At 36.6% G+C, this 19,514-nt stretch overlaps 1 protein-coding gene across 8 annotated transcripts in view; it reads right to left on the reverse strand.

Moving 5' to 3' along the window:
- Window positions 1–19,514, reverse strand: part of DDHD1 (DDHD domain containing 1) — a 105,496-nt gene that overhangs the window by 43,195 nt on the left and 42,787 nt on the right. For all 8 annotated transcript variants that reach the window (XM_023546172.2, XM_003408629.4, XM_023546168.2 and 5 more), the window contains 2 exons: window positions 11,446–11,552; window positions 4,720–4,826 (listed from right to left, as the gene is read on the reverse strand). In XM_023546172.2, the coding sequence (XP_023401940.1) occupies window positions 4,720–4,826; window positions 11,446–11,552 (214 nt within the window). The remainder of the gene's footprint in view (window positions 1–4,719; window positions 4,827–11,445; window positions 11,553–19,514) is intronic.

A 19,514-nucleotide genomic window follows, 5' to 3' on the forward strand; every position in this document is an offset into this window, starting at 1 on the left:
CAAGAGAGTAAAAAGGGAACCTACAGATTGGGAAAAAAATCTTTGGCAATGACATAACTGATAAGGGTCTAATCTCTAAAATATATAGAAAACTTCAACAACACAAAGATGAACAATTCAATCAAGAATGGGCAAAGGTCATGAACAGATATTTTATCAAAGAGGACATTCAGGCAGCCAACAAATACATGAAAGATGCTCACAATCATTAGCCACTAGAGAGATGCAAATCAAAACTATAATGAGAAACTGCAAAAATGGTAGTGATCAAAAAAACAGAAAACAACAAATGCTGGTGAGGTTGTTGGGGAACTGAAACTCTTATACATTGCTGGTGGGACTGTAAAATGGTACAATCACTACGGAAAACGGTATGGCGCTTCCTCAAAAAGCTAGAAATAGTAAAGCCTTATGATCCAGCAATCCTGCTCCTAGGTATATATCCTACAGATACGCCTGGGAATTCCAGAACACTTAATTGTTCAAACAGAGTAAGGGACAGCGTGGTTTAAAATCAGAAAAAGTGTGTGTCAGGGTCATATTCTTTCACTATACTTAAATTCAATCTGTATGCCGAGCAAATAATTTGAGAAGCTGGACAATATGAAGAAGAATATGGCATCAGGATCGGAGGAAAACTCATTAACAACCTGCAATATGCAGATGACACAACTTGGACTTGTGGAAAGCAAACAGGGCTTGAAGGACTTACTGATGAAGATCAAAGATTAAAGTTTTGCGTATGGATTACATCTCAACATAAAGAAAATAAAAATCCTCACAATTGGACCAATAAGGAGCATCATGATAAATGGAGAAAAGATTGAAGTTGCCAAGGATTTCATTTTACTTGGATCCATAATCAATGCCCATGGAAGCAGCGGTCAAGAAATCAAAGTACTGCACTGGGCAAATAGGCTGCAAAAGACCTTTCTGAAGTGTTCAAAAGCAAAGATGTCACTTTGAGGACTAAGATGCACCTGACCCAATCCGTGGTATTTCAATTGCCTCGTATGCATGCAAAAGCTGGACAGTGAATAAGGAAGACTGAATAAGAATTGATGCACTTGAATTACGGTGTTGGTGAAGAATACTGAATACACCATAGACTGCCACAAGAATGAACAAATCTATCTTGGAAGAAGCACAGCACCTTAGAAGTGAGGAAGGCCAGATTTCATCCCACGTACTTTGGGCATGTTATTAGGAGGGACTAGTCCCTGGAAAAGGACTTCACGCTTGGCAGAGGGTCCGTGAAAAAGAGGAAGACCCTCAACGAGATGGAATGGCACTGTGGGTGCAAACACTGGGCTCAACCATAGCAACAACTGTGAGGATGGCACAGGACTGGGTAGCACTTTGTCCTGTTGTACACAGGGGAGCTATGTATGTGTCAGAACCGACTGGATGGCACTTAACAACAACAAAGGGCCAAAGGCTCTCTGATAATCTCTTGATAGGATTTTTTTTTAACTCATCCTCAGAAAGTGTGACCTGAGAAGTACTGATCCATAACCAAACCTTTTTCCCAAACCATGGCTTTTTAGTAATTATTAGCATAATCATTAATTAGTGTCCTCCCCCTCAGAATCTGAGTTTAAAGGAACCTCAGAGTTGATCTAATTCAAATTGCTATGAAGGTAGAAGTCCTTCTAGTATCACCCCGATAAGTGGCTGCTTAGTATCTTTTCCAATGAGTTATCCATTCTAAAGTGGCCAATTCTATTTTTTAGGCAGCTCTAGTTACTACAAAGTTCTTCAAGATAGTAAACAAATAAGCATATTTCTTCCCATATTTTCTATTCACTAATCCTTATTCTGTTCTTTAGTGTTAACAGGATGAGAATCCTCCCTCCCTTTTTTTTAAACACGGTAAAAAAATACCCCGGTAGTCCTTGGCATATGTAAAGACAGAGACCATATACATAATCACATCTTCAGTGTCTTACTAAAGATCAGAAATTATGATGGGAACTTCATATATATTTTATCTTTAATCCTCATGACAACCTTCATCAGTAAGCATTTTATAAGAGAGGAAGCTGAGAAGGTGAGAAATTTGACCTAAGGTCACATAGCTGGTTAAGTGGCAGGTTTCAAATTTGACTCCAAAGGCTCAGACAGAAAGGGGAAAAAAAGGGCTCTCTTAGTTTGTTAGTTTGTTAGTCTGCCTCTGCCCATACTATCCTTAAGAATATCATGGGACCTTGCCTCAAATCCAGATGTGCTAACCAAAAACCCAATCCAACCCAACCCACTGTTTTCAAGTCGACTGCAACTCATAGCAACCCTATAGGACAGGGTAGAACTGCCTCCTAGGCTTTAAAACTTTACGGAAGCAGACTGCCACATCTTTCTTCTGTGGCCAGATGTGCTGGGATATAAAACTTGCCAGTTCTACCAATGTTATAAAACAAACGAACACAAATGAAGATCATTCACCAGGCATAACTTATTACTAATGAAGCCATTCTGGCTATCATTTATCATTAGTTTTCTAAGAAAGTATAAACCAACCTTCTAAATAGTATCTTCTAGGCACTGGGTTTTCTGGGTTTTTAGAATACTGCCTAACACTAACCTAAATGGACTTTAATTTGCAGAATAAACTTCCCTTTTTTGAAAACAAGAACAATTTTTGCACACCTCTCACTTTTTTTTTTGTTGTTGTTCCTTTTTGTTCTTCACAATGCCTGAAGCAGTGTTTTCCAGACTTCCCTGATGGTATTACCTGGGGAACTGTTAAAAATACAAATCTAATCTCAGACTCACTGAATCAGAATTTTGAGTGGATAGGCCTCGAGAAGTGTTGTTTGTTATTTTTTCTCTTTCCATTTTAACTTTTTATTTGGAAATAATCGCAAAGTTAGAAAATGTTATAAATTAGAAATAGTAGAAATATTATCCCTATACCGTTTGGTCAGATTTTATAAAATTTTATTCTATTTGCGTTATCATTTATTCTCTAACACACACACACACACACGTACGTTACTCTGGGAACCACTTCAGAATACATTACATATGTCATGGTCCTTTATCCCTAAATACTTCAGTGTATATTTCCTAAGACTAGGAATATTCTCTTCCATAATTAAAGTATAGGTAAAAACTTCATAAATTTACACTGATATAATACTTTCATCTAATCTACCATCAATATTTCAATTTTATCAGATGAACTAATAATGTCCTTTATATCATTTGCCCCTTCAGTACAGCAAATGGTCTAGGATCAGATATTTAGCCATCATTTCTCTTTAGCCTCCTTTCCTCTAGAACATTTTCCACAGTCATTTTTTATCTTTTATGATACTGATATTTTTAATGAGTGCAGTCCTCCACCGGAACGTTCTCATTTTGTGTTTGCTGTCTCCTCAGGATTAGATTGAGGCTATATATTTTCAGACAGAATACTGTGTAAGTGATGCTATGTCCTTAGGGGATCACACCTGGAGGTAAATGATGTCCACCTGTTCCTCACAGGTACTGCTCATTTTCTCCTTTTTAACTAATAAGTGGTCAGTAGGGATACCCTTTAAGACCATGCAAATATGCTGTTCATTAAAAATTTTCCCTAGATTTAGCATCTGTTGATGATTCTTGCCTAATCCCATCTTTACTATGACGGCTGGCAAAATGACTTTCCAACTCTGCCTCTCCCTCAACATTCACCAGTCATACCTAATTTGCGTTAAATTCTACCAATTTTATACGCCTATCAAGAAAACGAAATGAGGTTCATTCACCAGTCATTGCTCACTTCTGGCAGATTCTAGGAGGCTGAAATCTCTTTGCTCTATTTCAAACCTAGACCAGTTTTGTTAAACTATGTGGAGATTCCCTCAATGTGGCTGGAAAGTTCATTGCTATACTGCTTCTACAATATCACACCCTGGCCTCTACTTTCACCTTTATCTTAATGATCTCAAGCTGTCCTCCACCCATAAAAAAAAAAAAGCAAAATTCTGTGGAGGCACACCAATCATCAACATTCAGTGGTATTTCACTTTTCCTTCTAATGAGCTCATAATTTTTAAACAGCGTGGAAGAGATAATGATTTGGCTTGAGGTACCTAGAATCTTGCTTTGTACCAGTTTCTTCATCCTTCAAATGAGGACAGTAATCTTACCTACACCTCACAGGGTTTTTATGGAGATTAAACAAGCTAATACATGCTAGGCAATTAGCAAACGTTAGTTACTCCTATGAAACAGAATTCTTTTTCTTTTACCAATAAAGTGACACAATGCATTTGGTAGAGATGCTCTCACTCTATCGTATAAACCTTCACCCCTCAGCTCCTCCAGGGTTATATTTGTGTAGCATCAGTAATGCTACCACTTGAGGCTGATATGAAACCACCACAGAAATGAGGCAGTAAAAGTCTGTTGTTTTTTTTTTTGCAAAAAAACTTGAAGGAAATTTCCAAGTGCCTAACACTTTGTTGTGAGGACAATAATCACAAACATAATTAATCAAATATAAGAAAACTGATATTCTTCAAATAACTATTTTCGAACCCACCTCCCACACTCATGACTATCCATTTTATTAAGGGTCCCAAAGCTAGTTTGAAGACTATCAAATTCACTATTAAATACCAGTATTTATAGATTAATGGATGCCTGCAATATCCCATTTGTTTTTAAAATTCAGGACATTTATATGTTATCACTCCAAAATACTCAACGGCAACAAGATATCACGATACTTACTTCATCTCTATAAAGTGGGCTAGTGTAATACATTATGTCCATTGCACTGCTGTTTAACATATCCCTTAAACCTCGTACTTTGTCAGGAGTAATAGAATCAACAGTGTCTACAAATAAAACAAACAAATTTAAACTTACAAAAGATCTGTTTTAGAGAAAAAATATCTTGTGAAAAAAAATTACATTCCCTGAATAACCACTCTTTAAGTTAACAACATTTGAATATTCAAGGCTAGCTTTGGGTCTAATGGACCTTTCTTTCCTGGAAGATTATTTCAAGAGAAAAAACAGTAAAAGACCACCTTTGGCACTTACATCTGCTGCAACATTTTTTTCCAGTTTGTGGCTTGTTCTTCATTCTTTTTATGATAAAAAAGATATCTACTGATAAAGTTCTTACTTCCAATCTAATGAGATATATCCATATGCCACTTCATAGTTGTGTTTTTCATGTCTTGTTTAAAAATTTCTTTCCTATCCTGAAGTCTTTATGATATTCTCCTATATTTTTTTCTAAAATTTTTAAAAGTCTTGGCTTTCATATTTATGCCCTAGATCTATCTGGGACGTGGGGTAAGGATCATTCCCATTTTTTTTCCTCATAAAAATAACCAGTTACCCAACACTCTTTATAGAATAGGCCACCCTGTTGTTAATGATCTATGATGCCAGCTCTGTTATAGATCGAGTTTTCCAAACTACGCACAGGTCTTTTAGAGACTCTTTAGTCTGGTGCACTGGTCTCTTTGCCTAGCCCTGTACTAATACTGGAAGCCCTGGTGGCTTAGTGGTTAAGAGCCGGTTGGCAGTTCGAATCCACGAGGTGCTCCTTGGAAACTATGGGGTGGTTTTACTCTGTCCTATAGTATCCCTATGAGTCAGAATTTACTTGACGGCAAAGGGTTTGGTTTTGGTTTTTTGTACTAATGCTAAACTTTCTTAATTACAAAAAGTCACATAATATAATCTGGCTCTCCAGTAGGACATGACTCTCATCTCCATCCCCCCTTGGTTATTTTTGGCCCTTTGCTCTTCTACAATTATTTTAGAATCAGCTTACCAAGTTTCATGAAAAACCTATTGGGATTTTGATTGGAAATGCATGGAATTTATAGATTAATTTTGGAGAAACGACATCGCTAGGATAATGAAACATCCTAAGAAAATGGCGTATCTATTTAAGTTGTATTTAATAGTTTTTTCATTTTTAATAAAAACATGTATCTTTTATTATATTTATTTCTACAAAACACACTAGTATTTATTTCTAGGGACCTTTTATTATTTTTTTTAATTAACTTTTATTGAGCTTCAAGTGAACGTTTACAAATCAAGTCAAACTGTCACATATAAGTTTATATACACCTTACTCCGTCCTCCACTTGCTCTCCCCCCTAATAAGTCAGCCCTTCCAGTCTCTTGTGACAATTTTGCCAGCTTCCAACTCTTTCTATCCTCCCATCCCCCCTCCAGACAGGAGATGCCAACACAGTCTCAAGTGTCCACCTGATACAAATAGCTCACTCTTCATCAGCATCTCTCTCCTACCCACTGTCCAGTCCCTTTCATGTCTGATGAGTTGTCTTCGGGAACGGTTCCTGTCCTGGGCCAACAGAAGGTTTGGGGACCATGACCGCCGAGATTCCTCTAGTCTCAGTCAGACCATTAAGTATGGTCTTTTTGTGAGAATTTGGGGTCTGCATCCCACTGTTCTCCTGCTCCCTCAGGGGTTCTCTGTTGTGCTCCCTGTCAGGGCAGTCATCGGTTGTGGCTGGGCACCAACTAGTTCTTCTGGTCTCAGGATGATGTAGGTCTCTGCTTCATGTGGCCCTTTCTGTCTCTTGGGCTCTTAGTTATCGTGTGACCTTGGTGTTCTTCATTCTCCTTTGATCCAGGTGGGTTGAGACCAATTGATGCATCTTAGATGGCCGCTTGTTAGCATTTAAGACCCCAGACGCCACATTTCAAAGCGGGATGCAGAATGTTTTCATAATAGAATTATTTTGCCAATTGACTTAGAAGTCCCCGCAAACCATGGGACCTTTTACTTTTGATGCTATTTTAACTGTACCTTTTTTAAAAATGGCACTTTCTGTTTGTTGCTGGCATGTAGAAATGTAATTACTTTCATAAACAGATCTATTTTACAATCTTGACAAATTATTAATTTGATTAATTTTTCTGTAGATCCTTTTGTATAGTCTATATAGACAACCATATAATTTGCAAATAAAAACATCTTTTTCAATCTTTGGAAACCCTGGTGGCATAATGGTTAAGTGCTACGGCTGCTAATCAAAAGGTGAGCAGTTCAAATCCAGCAGGAGCTCCTTGGAAACTCCACGGGGCAGTTCTACTCTGTCCTATAGGGTCACTATGAGTCAGAATCGACTTGACGGCAGTGGGTTTGGTTTTCAATCGTTATAATTTCTTTTTCTTGTTTCAAGGATAAAGTTTAAGTGTAAGAATAGGCATCCTTAGCTTGTTCTTTTTTTAGCCTTTCACTACCAACGAGCATCATGATGTCTGTGTATTTGCTAGATACATTATTATTTAAAAAATTTATATACAGTAAAATGGTTTCTTTTTAATGCATAGATTGAGTAACCACTACCACAGTCAGGATACAGAACAATTCCATCACCCTAAAAAACCCCCACACGGTGTCCTTTTTAAGTCAAACACTATTCCCCACCTTCTAACTGCTGACAACCACTAATTTGTTCTCTGGTCCTATAATTTCAAGCTTTTCCAGAGTGTCATATAAATGATATCTTTTAAATATCTGTGGGGTCTACAGTGACAACTCCTTTTTAATTTCCCGACGTTGGTCATTTGCGTCTTCTCTTTTTTCCCCATGAACACTCTTTCTAGAGATTCATTAATTTTATTGATATTTTCAAAGAATCGGCTTTTGGTTTCATTTATTTTCTCTACTGCTTTTCTGTTTTCAATTTAAATGATTCTTTGTCTTTAAACTTTCTTCCTTCTGCTTGCTTTCGGTTTATTTTGGCATATATATTTTTTTCCTAATTTCTTAAGGTGGAAGCTTACTGATTTGAGACCTTTTATTTTTTTTAACATAAGCACTTAATACTATATATTTCCCTGTAAGCACTGCTTTAGCTGCACCTCACAAAGTTTTATATGTTGTATTTTTAAAAAATATTTTATAGTGTTTTAGGTGAAAGTTTACAGAGAAAATTAGTTTCTCCTTCAACAAACTGTATACGAAGTGTTCCATGACACTGGTTGCAATTCTCATACTGTGCCAGCCCTCTCCCCATTTCTACCTGGGTGCCCCATTTCTTCTGGTTTTCCTACCCCTTCCTGCCTCCTCATCTTTACTCTTGGGCAAATGTTACCCTTTTGGTCTCACATAATTGTTTGTTCTATGAAGCATGTTCTTTTTTGGGTGTTACTGTTTATTTTATAGGCCTGTCTGTTGTTTGGCTGGAAAGTGGCTTCTGGGAATGACTGCAGTTCCAAGTCAGAGGAGTACCTCAGGGTCACAGTCTTAGGGGTTCCTCCAGTCTCTCTCAGGCCAGTAAGTCTTGTCTTTTATTTTTTTTATGAATTTGATTTTTTTTTTTCCTACATTTTTCTCCCGCTCTGTTTGAGATCTTCTATTGTGATCCCAGTCAGAACAGCTGACAGTGGTAGCCGGGCTCCATCTAGTTCTTCTGGTCTCAGGGTATGTGTTTTATTTTCATTTCTCTCCAGCTTAAGATATTTTCTAATCTCCCTTGAAATTTGTTTGACCCATTGTTGAGAAGTGTGCTATTTAACTCCCAAGTATTTGGAGATTTTCTAGCTACAGATTTCTAGATTAATTCCATTATTCCTAGGTAATCACTTCACATGATTTCAGGTTTTTAAGTTTTTTATTAAGGTTGTTTTATGATACAGGATAGGTCTATCTTGGGGAGTGTTTAACAATGTACTTGAAAAGATTATGTACTTTGCAGTTGTTGGATGGGATATTCTATAGCTATCACTTAGACCTAGATGCTTGATGATGTTGTTCAGTGCTTTTATATCCTTGCTAATTTTAATCTGTAACTGAGACTGGAGTATTAAAAGTATGCTAGTACAATTATGAATTTGTCCATTTCTCCTTTCAGGTTTCTGAGTTTTTGCTTCAGGTATTTTGAGGCTCTCTTAGTAGGAGCATATACATTTAAGATTGTTATGTTTCCTTGGTGAATGGATCCTTTTATAATAATGCCTCTTTGAATACATTAAATAGATCTTTTGTGTCTGATGACCTAAGACATGTGGCCTTTGTAGATCAGATTATGTAGTTTGTAGTTTCTATAGACTCTTGCTCATAGTGACTTGTTTTCTTCTGTATTCAATTATGAATTCATTCTCCCCGGAATCTCATCTATAGGAAATCTATGAAGCTTGAGGTTAAAAATGCGTTCTTGAAGGATCTGTGTTTGCTTCGGCCAGGTGCCTAAGGATACAACTGTCTGGGACCATTTTAAAGTATTTGGCTTTCACAGGTAGGAAGATTCTGGCCCAAGTAAGTGCAAGCTTGTCATTAGGAATCCTCAGATATCATTCTGTTCTTTCTTGTCCTCCCAAGATCCAAGACCAAATGAAGCATATATCTTTACTGTCATCCACTGTGGGGTGAACTTTTTTTTCCTAGTACCCACCAAAGGTGCCACCTTTCAGGTATTCTAGTATTACACTGGGGTTGCTCATCCGAATTCTGAACACGCCTAGGTCACAGGCTTCGTCTTCTGTTCCCTGTGCTTGTGGTTTATTAAACCCAGACCCTCAAGAGAGAAAAAAAAACTCTGGTCTTGCTTAATTCTCTGGCACAGCACTCTGAAAGGAATTTCATTACTTTACCACAATTTCAATCTTAAATGGAAAAAAAAGAACTAAACAAGAGGTGTCTCTGAACATCTAGTCTGAAAAGTTTTCAGAACTGGCAGTCCATGATGCATTTTTGACTCAGGCAAAATTCTAACTGTGCGAAAATCATCTAAAATGGACACTAATGTTCACTGCACTTTCCACAATGGCTAAAATGTTTTAACAACTTAAATGTCCATCAACAGATGAATGGATAAACAAAATGTGGTATATACACAGAATGGAATATTACTCAGCCATAAAGAGAAATGAAGTCCCGATACACGCCACAGGATGGATAAACCTTGAAAACATGCTGAGCAAAATACGTCAGTCACGAAAGGACAGATCTTATATTATCTCACAGATATGAAATAAGCAAATGTATAGAAATCAAAGATTATTAGTGGTTACCAGGGGTTGGAACTAAGGGGAAAGAGGGTGTTTTTGCTTGGGGGACATTGAGTTTATGCTAATGGTGGCAGCTTAATTAGGAGAAAGATAGTGATAGGGGTTGCACAACATGAAGAAAATAATCAATGCTATTGAATTGTACATGTAGAAACTGTTGAATTGGCAAATATTTTGTGTATATATTCATCACAATAATGAAAAAAAATCTAAGATGGGACAAATGCGTGAGTCAAGAGTGTCAATTGTAGCTTATCAAATCCAAATGGCATGATAATACGTAATGAGTGAAAAAAATTGCTAACAACCAAAGAAGAGGTGTCAGCAGCAACAGTTCATATGGAAAGTTCTGGTGTAATTAAAACACTGTCCTTTGGGCTTTTCCCACCTACCCAGATAAATTTCTTAGGCTCCTCAGGAATATGGGCAAAATTAATGACTTAATATTTAATAAAACCCCAGAGTTCACAACTTTCTGTTAGATTTAAACTACTGAGATAGGATCATAGATCTGGAAGGATTCTGAGAAATCATTCAGGGAGGTAGCTTAGCACTGTGATAGGCTCAGGTGTCATAGAGACCTGGATTCTGCCTGCTATTCTAAATTGAGCTGAATTCACTTTTTATTCAGTTTTAGTTTCCTCATCAGTAAAATGGAGAAAATAAAGTATCTGATAGATTTGTGAAAAGATTAAATGAGATAATCCATGTGAAATGCACAGCAGAGTGCTGGGCACATAGTACAGGTTCTATGAATGGAAGCTGCTAATATATCCAGTAGAACTCCCTCATTTCCCAGATTATGTAAATAATTAACCTAAACATTCTATTTTAGTGGTTTTAATATTCAGAGGATACAACTTTCTGTAAAGGGAGATGTATATTTTGGTTGGTATCAGCTCTTTAAGGAATGAAACAAAAATGATTTTATTTAAATACATACAATTTCTCTATGCTAGATTATGATTCACCAACCCAGAGTATGCAAGAGTCATATAACAAACAGAAAAAAAAACCCAGAGACTTTATCTTCCAAACATAGGGAGGAAAACTATTTTGAAGAAAATATAAACTTACATGGAATTGTGGACAATTTTTTTTATAGTATTGACAAATCACTCTTCTGTCAAAAGATTCAGAAAACATTTTGTTCCTTCCACATTATTCCCTGCCCCCCACCAAAAATACCCATAAAAGACACTCACGAAAACAGTACTATCTGTGAAATCTATGTGGTGATCCAAAATGACATAAGTAAATAAAATTATTTTTTAAATCAACAATTTTTATTTTCTTAAATAATCTAGAACAAAGAGTATACCTCAAAACGGCTAAATTGAAGACACCTTGTTTCCAGCAAGGAAAAAGCGTTTTCTAAAATTTTCCACATTACCTTAGTAAAAATTTGCCACTGGCTAAATCATTCAGTTTTTAAACAAAATGTACCTCCATCAAGAGTAAGTTTTGACCGCCACTCAACAGGTAGAAACTCAACATGTGTTGCATGATTGGAAAAATGCTTTTCTTCTATTTTTCTTGCAGCTTCTCTCATCCTAAAAAAATAAAAACAAAACTTTTTCAGAGTAATTTAGCACATGGATTTATATAGTATTAAATGTCTTTAATCATAACACTTCCATTTCCTTATGACATTCTACTTTTTCTAATTATATTTCAATTACTGCTACACTAAGCAATAGTTTACAACACTGGAATACATTAATCTCAAAGTTATTTGCCTAAATCTGCCACATAGGAATTTCAAAATTTCTAATCTTTCATATTATAAGTAATTATACACTTAAATTTTTTTATTATGAAAATTTCAAATACATACAAAGGTAGAAAGAATGGTATAATGAACACCCATGTGCCATCACCCAGCTCTAAATATTGGCAAGTTATAGCCCGTTTTATTTATATCTAGTGTCCTAGTCTTTCTCTCTATAATATGTACTTCTGAATTATATTTTTTAAGATATCATATAGCAAAATTGACATTTTGTTTCTCCTTTTTGGTGTCACTTATGTGACTTTCAACATATGTATAGATTTGTGGTTACCACCAAAACAACCAAGATATAGAACAGTTCCATCACCCAAAAAACTCCCTTTGCTCTCTTTTTATAGTCATATCCGTCCCCCATAAGATTTTAAAGCAAATTTCAGGCAACACATCATTTCATGTATAAATAGTTTAATATATATTTCTAAAACTAAGGACATAATCCACTCAGTACTATTGTCACACCAAAAATTAATAATTCTGTAATTTCAGCAAATATCTCGTTCAGTGGTCCAATTTCCTGAATTGGATTATGTTATTTTATAATAACATAAAACAATTTTTTATAGTTATTTGAACTAAGATCCAAATAGAATCTGCGCATTTATAATTGGTTGATATGTCTAAGTGTATTTTAATCTGTAGGTTCCTGTCCCTCTTTCAGGTTTTGCAATTTTTTCTCTTGGTCCTGTAGAGTTTCCCAAAGGAGCCCTGGCGGTGCAATGGTTAAGCGCTAGGCTGCTAACTGAAAGGTCAGTGATTCGAACCCACCAGATGATCTGCTCCCATAAAGATTACAGCCTAGGAAACCCTTTAGGGCAGTTCTAGTCTGTCCTTTAGTAGGGTCGCTATGAGTTGGAATCAACTTGACGGTACACAGCAACAACAATTTCCTAGAGTCTTTTACTGACTGCATGCCCAAGGTGTTAAAGTATTACTTTGTTGCTGGATTCAGTTTGCAGTTATCTTGTTGGGGATTTTTGCATTTATATTCATGAGGAATACTGGCCTATAGTTTTCTGTGATGTCTTTATCTGATTTTGGTACTAATTATCTCAGAATGATTTGGGAAATTTTCTTCCACCTTCTGTATTTTGAAAGAGTTTTTGAAGAATTAGTGCTAGTTTTTCTTGAAACACTTGATGGAATTTGCTAGTGAAGCTATCTGGTCCTGGCCTTTTTTTGTGTGTGTGTGAAGTTTGATTACTTATTTAAAATCTTTACTTGTCTTAAGTCTAATCAGATTCTCTATTTCTTCTTCAGTCACTTTGGTAGTTTGTCTTTCCAGAAATTTGTCTATTTCGCCTAGTTTATCTAATTTGCTGGCATACAATTGTTTACAGTATTTTCTTATAATCCTTTTATTTCTGTAAGATTGGTAATAATGTCCCTTTTTTCATTCCTGGTTTTAGTACTTTGAGTCTTCTCTCTTTAACATCAGTCTAGCTAATGGTTTCCCAATTTTGCAAATCTTTATAAGGACCATGTTGTTAATAGGTGCCATTGAGTCAGTTCCGACTCATAGTGACCCTATGTACAACAAACAAAACACTGCCCGCTTCTGCACCACCCTCAAAATCATTGCTATGTTTGAGCACAGTGTTGCAACCACTGTGTCAACCCATCTCATTGAGGGTCTTCCTATTTTTTGATGACCCTCTACTTTACCAAGCATGACGTCCTTCTCCTTCTCCAGGGACTGATCCTTCCTGATAACGTGTCCAAAGTACGTGAGATGAAGTCTTGCCATGCTCGCTTCTGAGGAACATTCTGACTATGCTTCTTCCAAGGCAGATTTGTTTATTCTTCTGGCAGTCTCCAGTATATTCAATATTCTTCGCCAACATCACACTTTAAATGCATCAATTCTTCTTCAGTCTTCCTTATTCACTGTCTAGCTTTTGCATCCAGATGAGATGACTGAAAATATCATGGCTTAGGTCAGGCACACCTTAGTCCTCAAAGTGACATCTTTGCTTTTGAATCCTTCAAAGAGATCTTTTGCAGATTTGCCCAATGCAATACGTCATTTGATTTCTTGACTGTTGCTTCCACGGATGTTGATTACGGATTCAAATAAAATGAAATCCTTGACAACTTCAATCTTTTCTCCTCTATCATGATGTTACTTATTGGTCCAGTTGTGAGGATTTTTGTTTTCATTATGTTAAAGTGTAATCCCTATTGAAGGCTGTAGTATTTGATCTTCATTGGTAAGTATTTCAAATTCTCTCCACCTTCAACCCTGGTGGCGTAGTGGTTAAGCGCTATGGCTGCTAACCAAAGGGTCGGCAGTTCCAATCTGCCAGGTGCTCCTTGGAAACTCTATGGGGCAGTTCTACTCTGTCCTGTAGGGTTGCTATGAGTTGGAATAGACTTGACGGCACTGGGTTTGGTTTTGGGTTTTGGTTACTTTCACCAAGCAAGGTTGTATCATCTACACATTGCAGGTTGTTAAGGAGTTTTCCTCCAATTCTGATGCCGCATTCTTCTTCATACGATCCAGCTTCTCGGATTATAAAAATATATTAGTATATAGAACTATAGTAGTATACAGAAGAACTATAGTAGTATATAGAGATCTCCCTTACTGCTTTTTATAACTTCACAGTACTCCATCATATGGATAATAAAAAAAAAATAACCATAGTTTATTCAATCATTCTTTTACCAATGAATATTTGGGTAGTTTTCTATTACAAGTAATGTTGCAATGAATAGCATTATACATATGTATATCTTTATAATTCTGCTGATATTAGCTCTGGGATAGATTCCTAGAAGTTGAAAAGTAAATATGTATGTAATTTTGATAGATATTACCATATTGTCTTCCACTGCGTTCCACTATCAGTGTGAGACTGCCTATTACCTACAGCTTGGGCAAAAGAGTACGCTGTCAAACTTTTTAATTTTTTGCTTATCTGAAAGTCAAGAAATGGTATCTTGGTGTGATTTTTTTTTTAATGGACCCTAACATTTTATTTGGCAAGATATGTAATAAGCAAACATGTAGCATAATGCCAGTTAGTTTCAATCACAGGAAAATACACACACACACTCATAAATTAACAACAGATTGGCATAGGGTTAACAAAATAAGGGTATCTAAACAAATACTTCAGATTCAAAATGAGTTGTGAGATGATGTGTTTTTCTTCCATTCGATTTTTCTTTTTTTTAATTGCTCTTCAGGGGAAAGTTTACAGCTCAAGTTAATTTCTCATTCAAAGATTTTTACACACATTGTTTTGTGACATTAGTTGCAATCCCCACAATGTGACAGTACACTCCTTTCCACCCTGGGTTCCCTGTGTCCACTAGACCAGTTCCTGTCCCTTCCTGCCTTCTCATCCTGTTTTTGGACAGGAGCTGCCTATTTGGTCTCATATATCTGATTGAACTAAGAAGTACATTCCTCATGTGTGTTATTTTTTGTCTTATAATCCTGTCTAATCTTTGTCTAAAGAGCGGGTTTCGGGAATGGTTTCAGTTCTCGGTTAACAGTGCGTCTGGGGGCCACAGTTTCGGGGGTTCCTCCAGTCTCTGTCTTGGTATAATTTTAACATACATTTTGTGAGCAAGGTTGAACACCTTTTCATATTGTTAGGAGACATCTGCATGTCTTTTTCTTGGCATTGGCTATTCACATCTTTAGCCCATTTTTCTATACTGGTTGGTCACTTTTTTCCTTTATTTAAGAAATCTTTTTAATACCAGAAGATAAGCTAGATAACTGGGGGCTTCTAAAAATCAAGCACTTATGCTCATCCAAAGACTTTACCAAAAGAGTAAAAAGACAACCTACAGACTGGGAAAAAATTTCTGGCTATGGCAAATCAGATCAGCATCTAATCTCTAAAATCTACAAGATACTGCAAAATCTCAGCAACAAAGAGACAAATAACCCAATTAAAAAAGGGAGAAAGAATACGAACAGATACTTTACCAAAGAAGACATTCAGGCAGCTAACAGATACATGAGGAAATGCTCATGGTCACTAGCCATTAGAGAAATGAAAATCAAAACTACAATGAGATACCATCTCACCCCAACAAGGCTAGCATTAATGCAAAAAACACAAAATAATAAATGCTGGAGAGGTTGTTGAGAGAATGAAACACATACACTGCTGATGGAAATGTAAAATGGTACAACCACTTTGGAAATCGATTTGGCGCTTCCTTAAAAAGCTAGAAATAGAACTACCATACCATCCAGCAATCCCACTCCTTGTAATATATCCTAGAGAAATTAGAGCCCTCACATGAATAGATACATGCACACCCATGTTCACTGCAGCACTGTTTACAATAGCAAAAAGATGGAAACAGCCAAGGTGTCCATCAACGGATGAATGGATAAACAAATTATGGTATATTTACACGACGGAATACTATACAACAATAAAGAACAATGATGAATCCATGAAACATCTCATAACATGAAGGAATCTGGAAGGCATTATGCTGAGTGAAAATAGTCAGTTCTAAGAAGACAAATATTGTATGAGACTACTATTATAAGAACTCAAGAAATAGTTTAAACACAGAAGGAAACATTCTTTGATGGTGATGAGGGTGGGGAAGGAGGAGAGGGGAATTCACTAACCACAGAGTAGACCAGAATTATCTTAGGTTGAAGGCAAGGACAGCACACAATGCAGGGGAAGTCAGCACAACTGGTCTAAATCAAAAGCTAAGAAGTTTCCTGAATACAACCAAACATTTTGAGGGACAGAGTAGCAGGGGCGGGGACCTAGGGACCATGGTTTTTGGGGACATCTAGGTCAACTGGCATAACAAAATGTATTAAGAAAACGTTCTGCATTCCACTTTAGTGAGTGGCGTCAGGGGTCTTAAAAGCTAGCAAGTGGCCATCTAAGACACATCAATTGTTCTCAACCCACCTGTAGCAAAGGAAAATGAAGAACACCAAAGACAAAAGGAAAATAAGAGCCTAAGAGACAGGGTCACATAGTCAGAGGCTACATCAGCCTGAGACCGGAAAAACTAGATGGTGCCTGGCTACCATCAATGACTGCCCTGACAGGGAACACAACAGAGAATCCCTGATGGAGCAGGAGAAAAGCAGGATGCAGAACTCAAATTCTAGTAAAAAGACCAGAGTTAATGGTCTGACAGACTGGAGGGAACCCAGAAGACATGACCCCCGGACTCTCTGTTAGCCCAGAACTAAAACCATTCCCGAAGCCAACACTTCCGACAAAGATTAGACTGGACTATGAAACATAAAATGATACTGGTGAGGAGTGTGCTTCTTAGCTCAAGTAGACACATGAGACTATGTGGTCAGCTCCTGTCTGGAGGTGAGGTGAGAAGGCAGAGGGGGACAGGAGCTGGCTGAATGGACATGGGAAATACAGGGTGGAGAGGAGGAATGTGCTGTCACATTGTTGGGAGGGCAACTAGGGTCACATAACAATGAGTATATAAGTTTTTGTATGAGAAACTGACTTGAATTGTAAACTTTTTTATTGTGCTTTAACTTTCACTTAAAGCACAATAAGAAAAGAAAAAGAATTCCTTATATATTAGGGATATTAATCCTTTATCTGTGATATAAAGTTGTACATATTTTTCTTTCTTTGTGATAGCGTATTTTTTTAATGATATAATAATTATATTTTCCCTTATTGCTTCTGGATCAAGTCATAGTTTTCTCTATTCCCAAGGTACAGAGGAATTGCCCTCTCTCCTCATCGACTTCTTAAATTCCTAGTACCTGCACGGTTTCAATTATTACATTTAAATGTGATCCAGCTCAAGTTTATCCCAGTGTGAGGAACGGGTTCAGTTTTATTTTTTTTCCATATGGCTATCTAGTTATTCCAACACTATTGTTAAAATGTCTATCTTTCTCCATATCCAGCATATTTTAAAAGGCATAATTTAAAATATACTGATATTTTATTGATTGCATAGCCCCCAATTTGCCATTTTAAAAGTCTAAACAGATTCTAGGTTGCAAAAAAAAAAAAAAAATTTGCTTCCCTTATCATAATGATGTAATGACAATAGTCAAAACTTCAGATCTCTTTATTACTCACAAAGCCTAAAAGCTCCTTGTTCACAGCAAACACTCAAATCATGGTTACAAATATACTTTTTAAGCTTCTTTGCCATCTTTTCAAATGCTTCCCTTTTGACAAATATGAGTATATGCAAGAAGGAACATATTTAAAATTTCTAATATTTTTCTAGCCAGTTACTCATCTTTGCTGTATAATACTCACATATTTCATTGTGGTGTAATAATTAGAAAGTAGTATGTATGATACTGAATGAATTTATCAAAAAAGAAAAAAAAAGTTCATTTAGTCTAGTGATTCTCAACTGTGGGCAAACCTCCACTGCCCCTCCAAAATAGGGACATTTGGCAATGTGTAGACACGATTTTGGTTGTCACAATCAGGGGACTGTATCGGAATCTAGTTGGGGAGAGGCCAGGGATGCTGCTAAACATTTTACAATGCACAAGACAGCCCCCAATAACAAAGAATTATCTGGCCAAAAAATGTTAATAGTGTCAAGGTTAAGAAATACTGATTTTGAGTTATGAACTGAGAAATACCATGTCTGCTTAAAACTGTCCTTTTCTAGGGCAAGCTCACATAATCCTCAAATCTATCAGCTCACCACCCTAATTTTGACATGGTCACATAAGTAGATGCTGATTAGGCAATTAGTTATTTTTCTGTTTTATGAACCATTTTTAAAAAAACGAAAGGGAAAAAAAAGGACAGATGAAAGAAAACAGCGAGGGAGGAAGACTGACTTACTGACTGGACTGACTGGACGGACGGACGGACGGACGGACGGACGGACTGACTGATTTGTGGCTACCTTCCCAAATGTGCCTTACCAAAAATGGTTAAAATACATTTCCTAAGTTTGTCAGTCTTCACTACATGAGAAACACAGAGACCAATGAGAAAAGAGAATGATTTAAAAACATTCTACTACAGCTCAGACTATGGTCTATTATTGTGCAGCTGTACTGACATGCACAAAACTGGTGGCACAGTGGTTAAGCGGTTGGCTGCTAACTGAAAGATCGGCAGTTCAAACCCACCAGCCGTTCTGCAGAATAAAGATGTAGCAGTCTGCTTCTGTAAAGATTTACAGCCTTGGAAAACCTGTGGGGCAGTCCTACTCTGTAGGGGCTGTTATGAGTTGGAGTCGACTCAATGGCAATGGGTTATAAGGTTATTAAATTTACATGTTCTCCTGCTGAGCAATGCATGTTTAATTCATATTTTGAAAAGGGAAGAGATTAACAGCATCTGTGAATTCCTATCCAACTAAGGATAATTAAATAGCTCTGAAAAAATATGTCTTTATGATTCTTCTCAATTAGAAAAATCAGTTCATAAACTTAATAGTACTAAAATATACAGAGAGAGAAGGGAGGGAAATAGAAATCGTAAGTAATAATCTCCAAGATATATTTTTTTAAACAAAAAGGCAAGGCTCATAACAGTATGTGTATTATGCCACCTTTTGTGTAGAAAAATTTACACTTGTCTAAAGAAACTCTGGAAGGAGATAAATTAATAACTGTTTTGAGACGCAAAGACAAGGAGTAAAAAGGGAAAAATGGGAACAAGGTTGAAAGTCAGCATTTTCACTCTATATATTTTTATATTTTCTTGAATTGATGAACAATGTGAATGATTATTTAAAAAAATAAGCCTTTGACAATGTC

The sequence above is a fragment of the Loxodonta africana genome, chromosome 10 (assembly GCF_030014295.1).
Source record: "Loxodonta africana isolate mLoxAfr1 chromosome 10, mLoxAfr1.hap2, whole genome shotgun sequence".
NCBI lineage: Eukaryota > Metazoa > Chordata > Mammalia > Proboscidea > Elephantidae > Loxodonta > Loxodonta africana.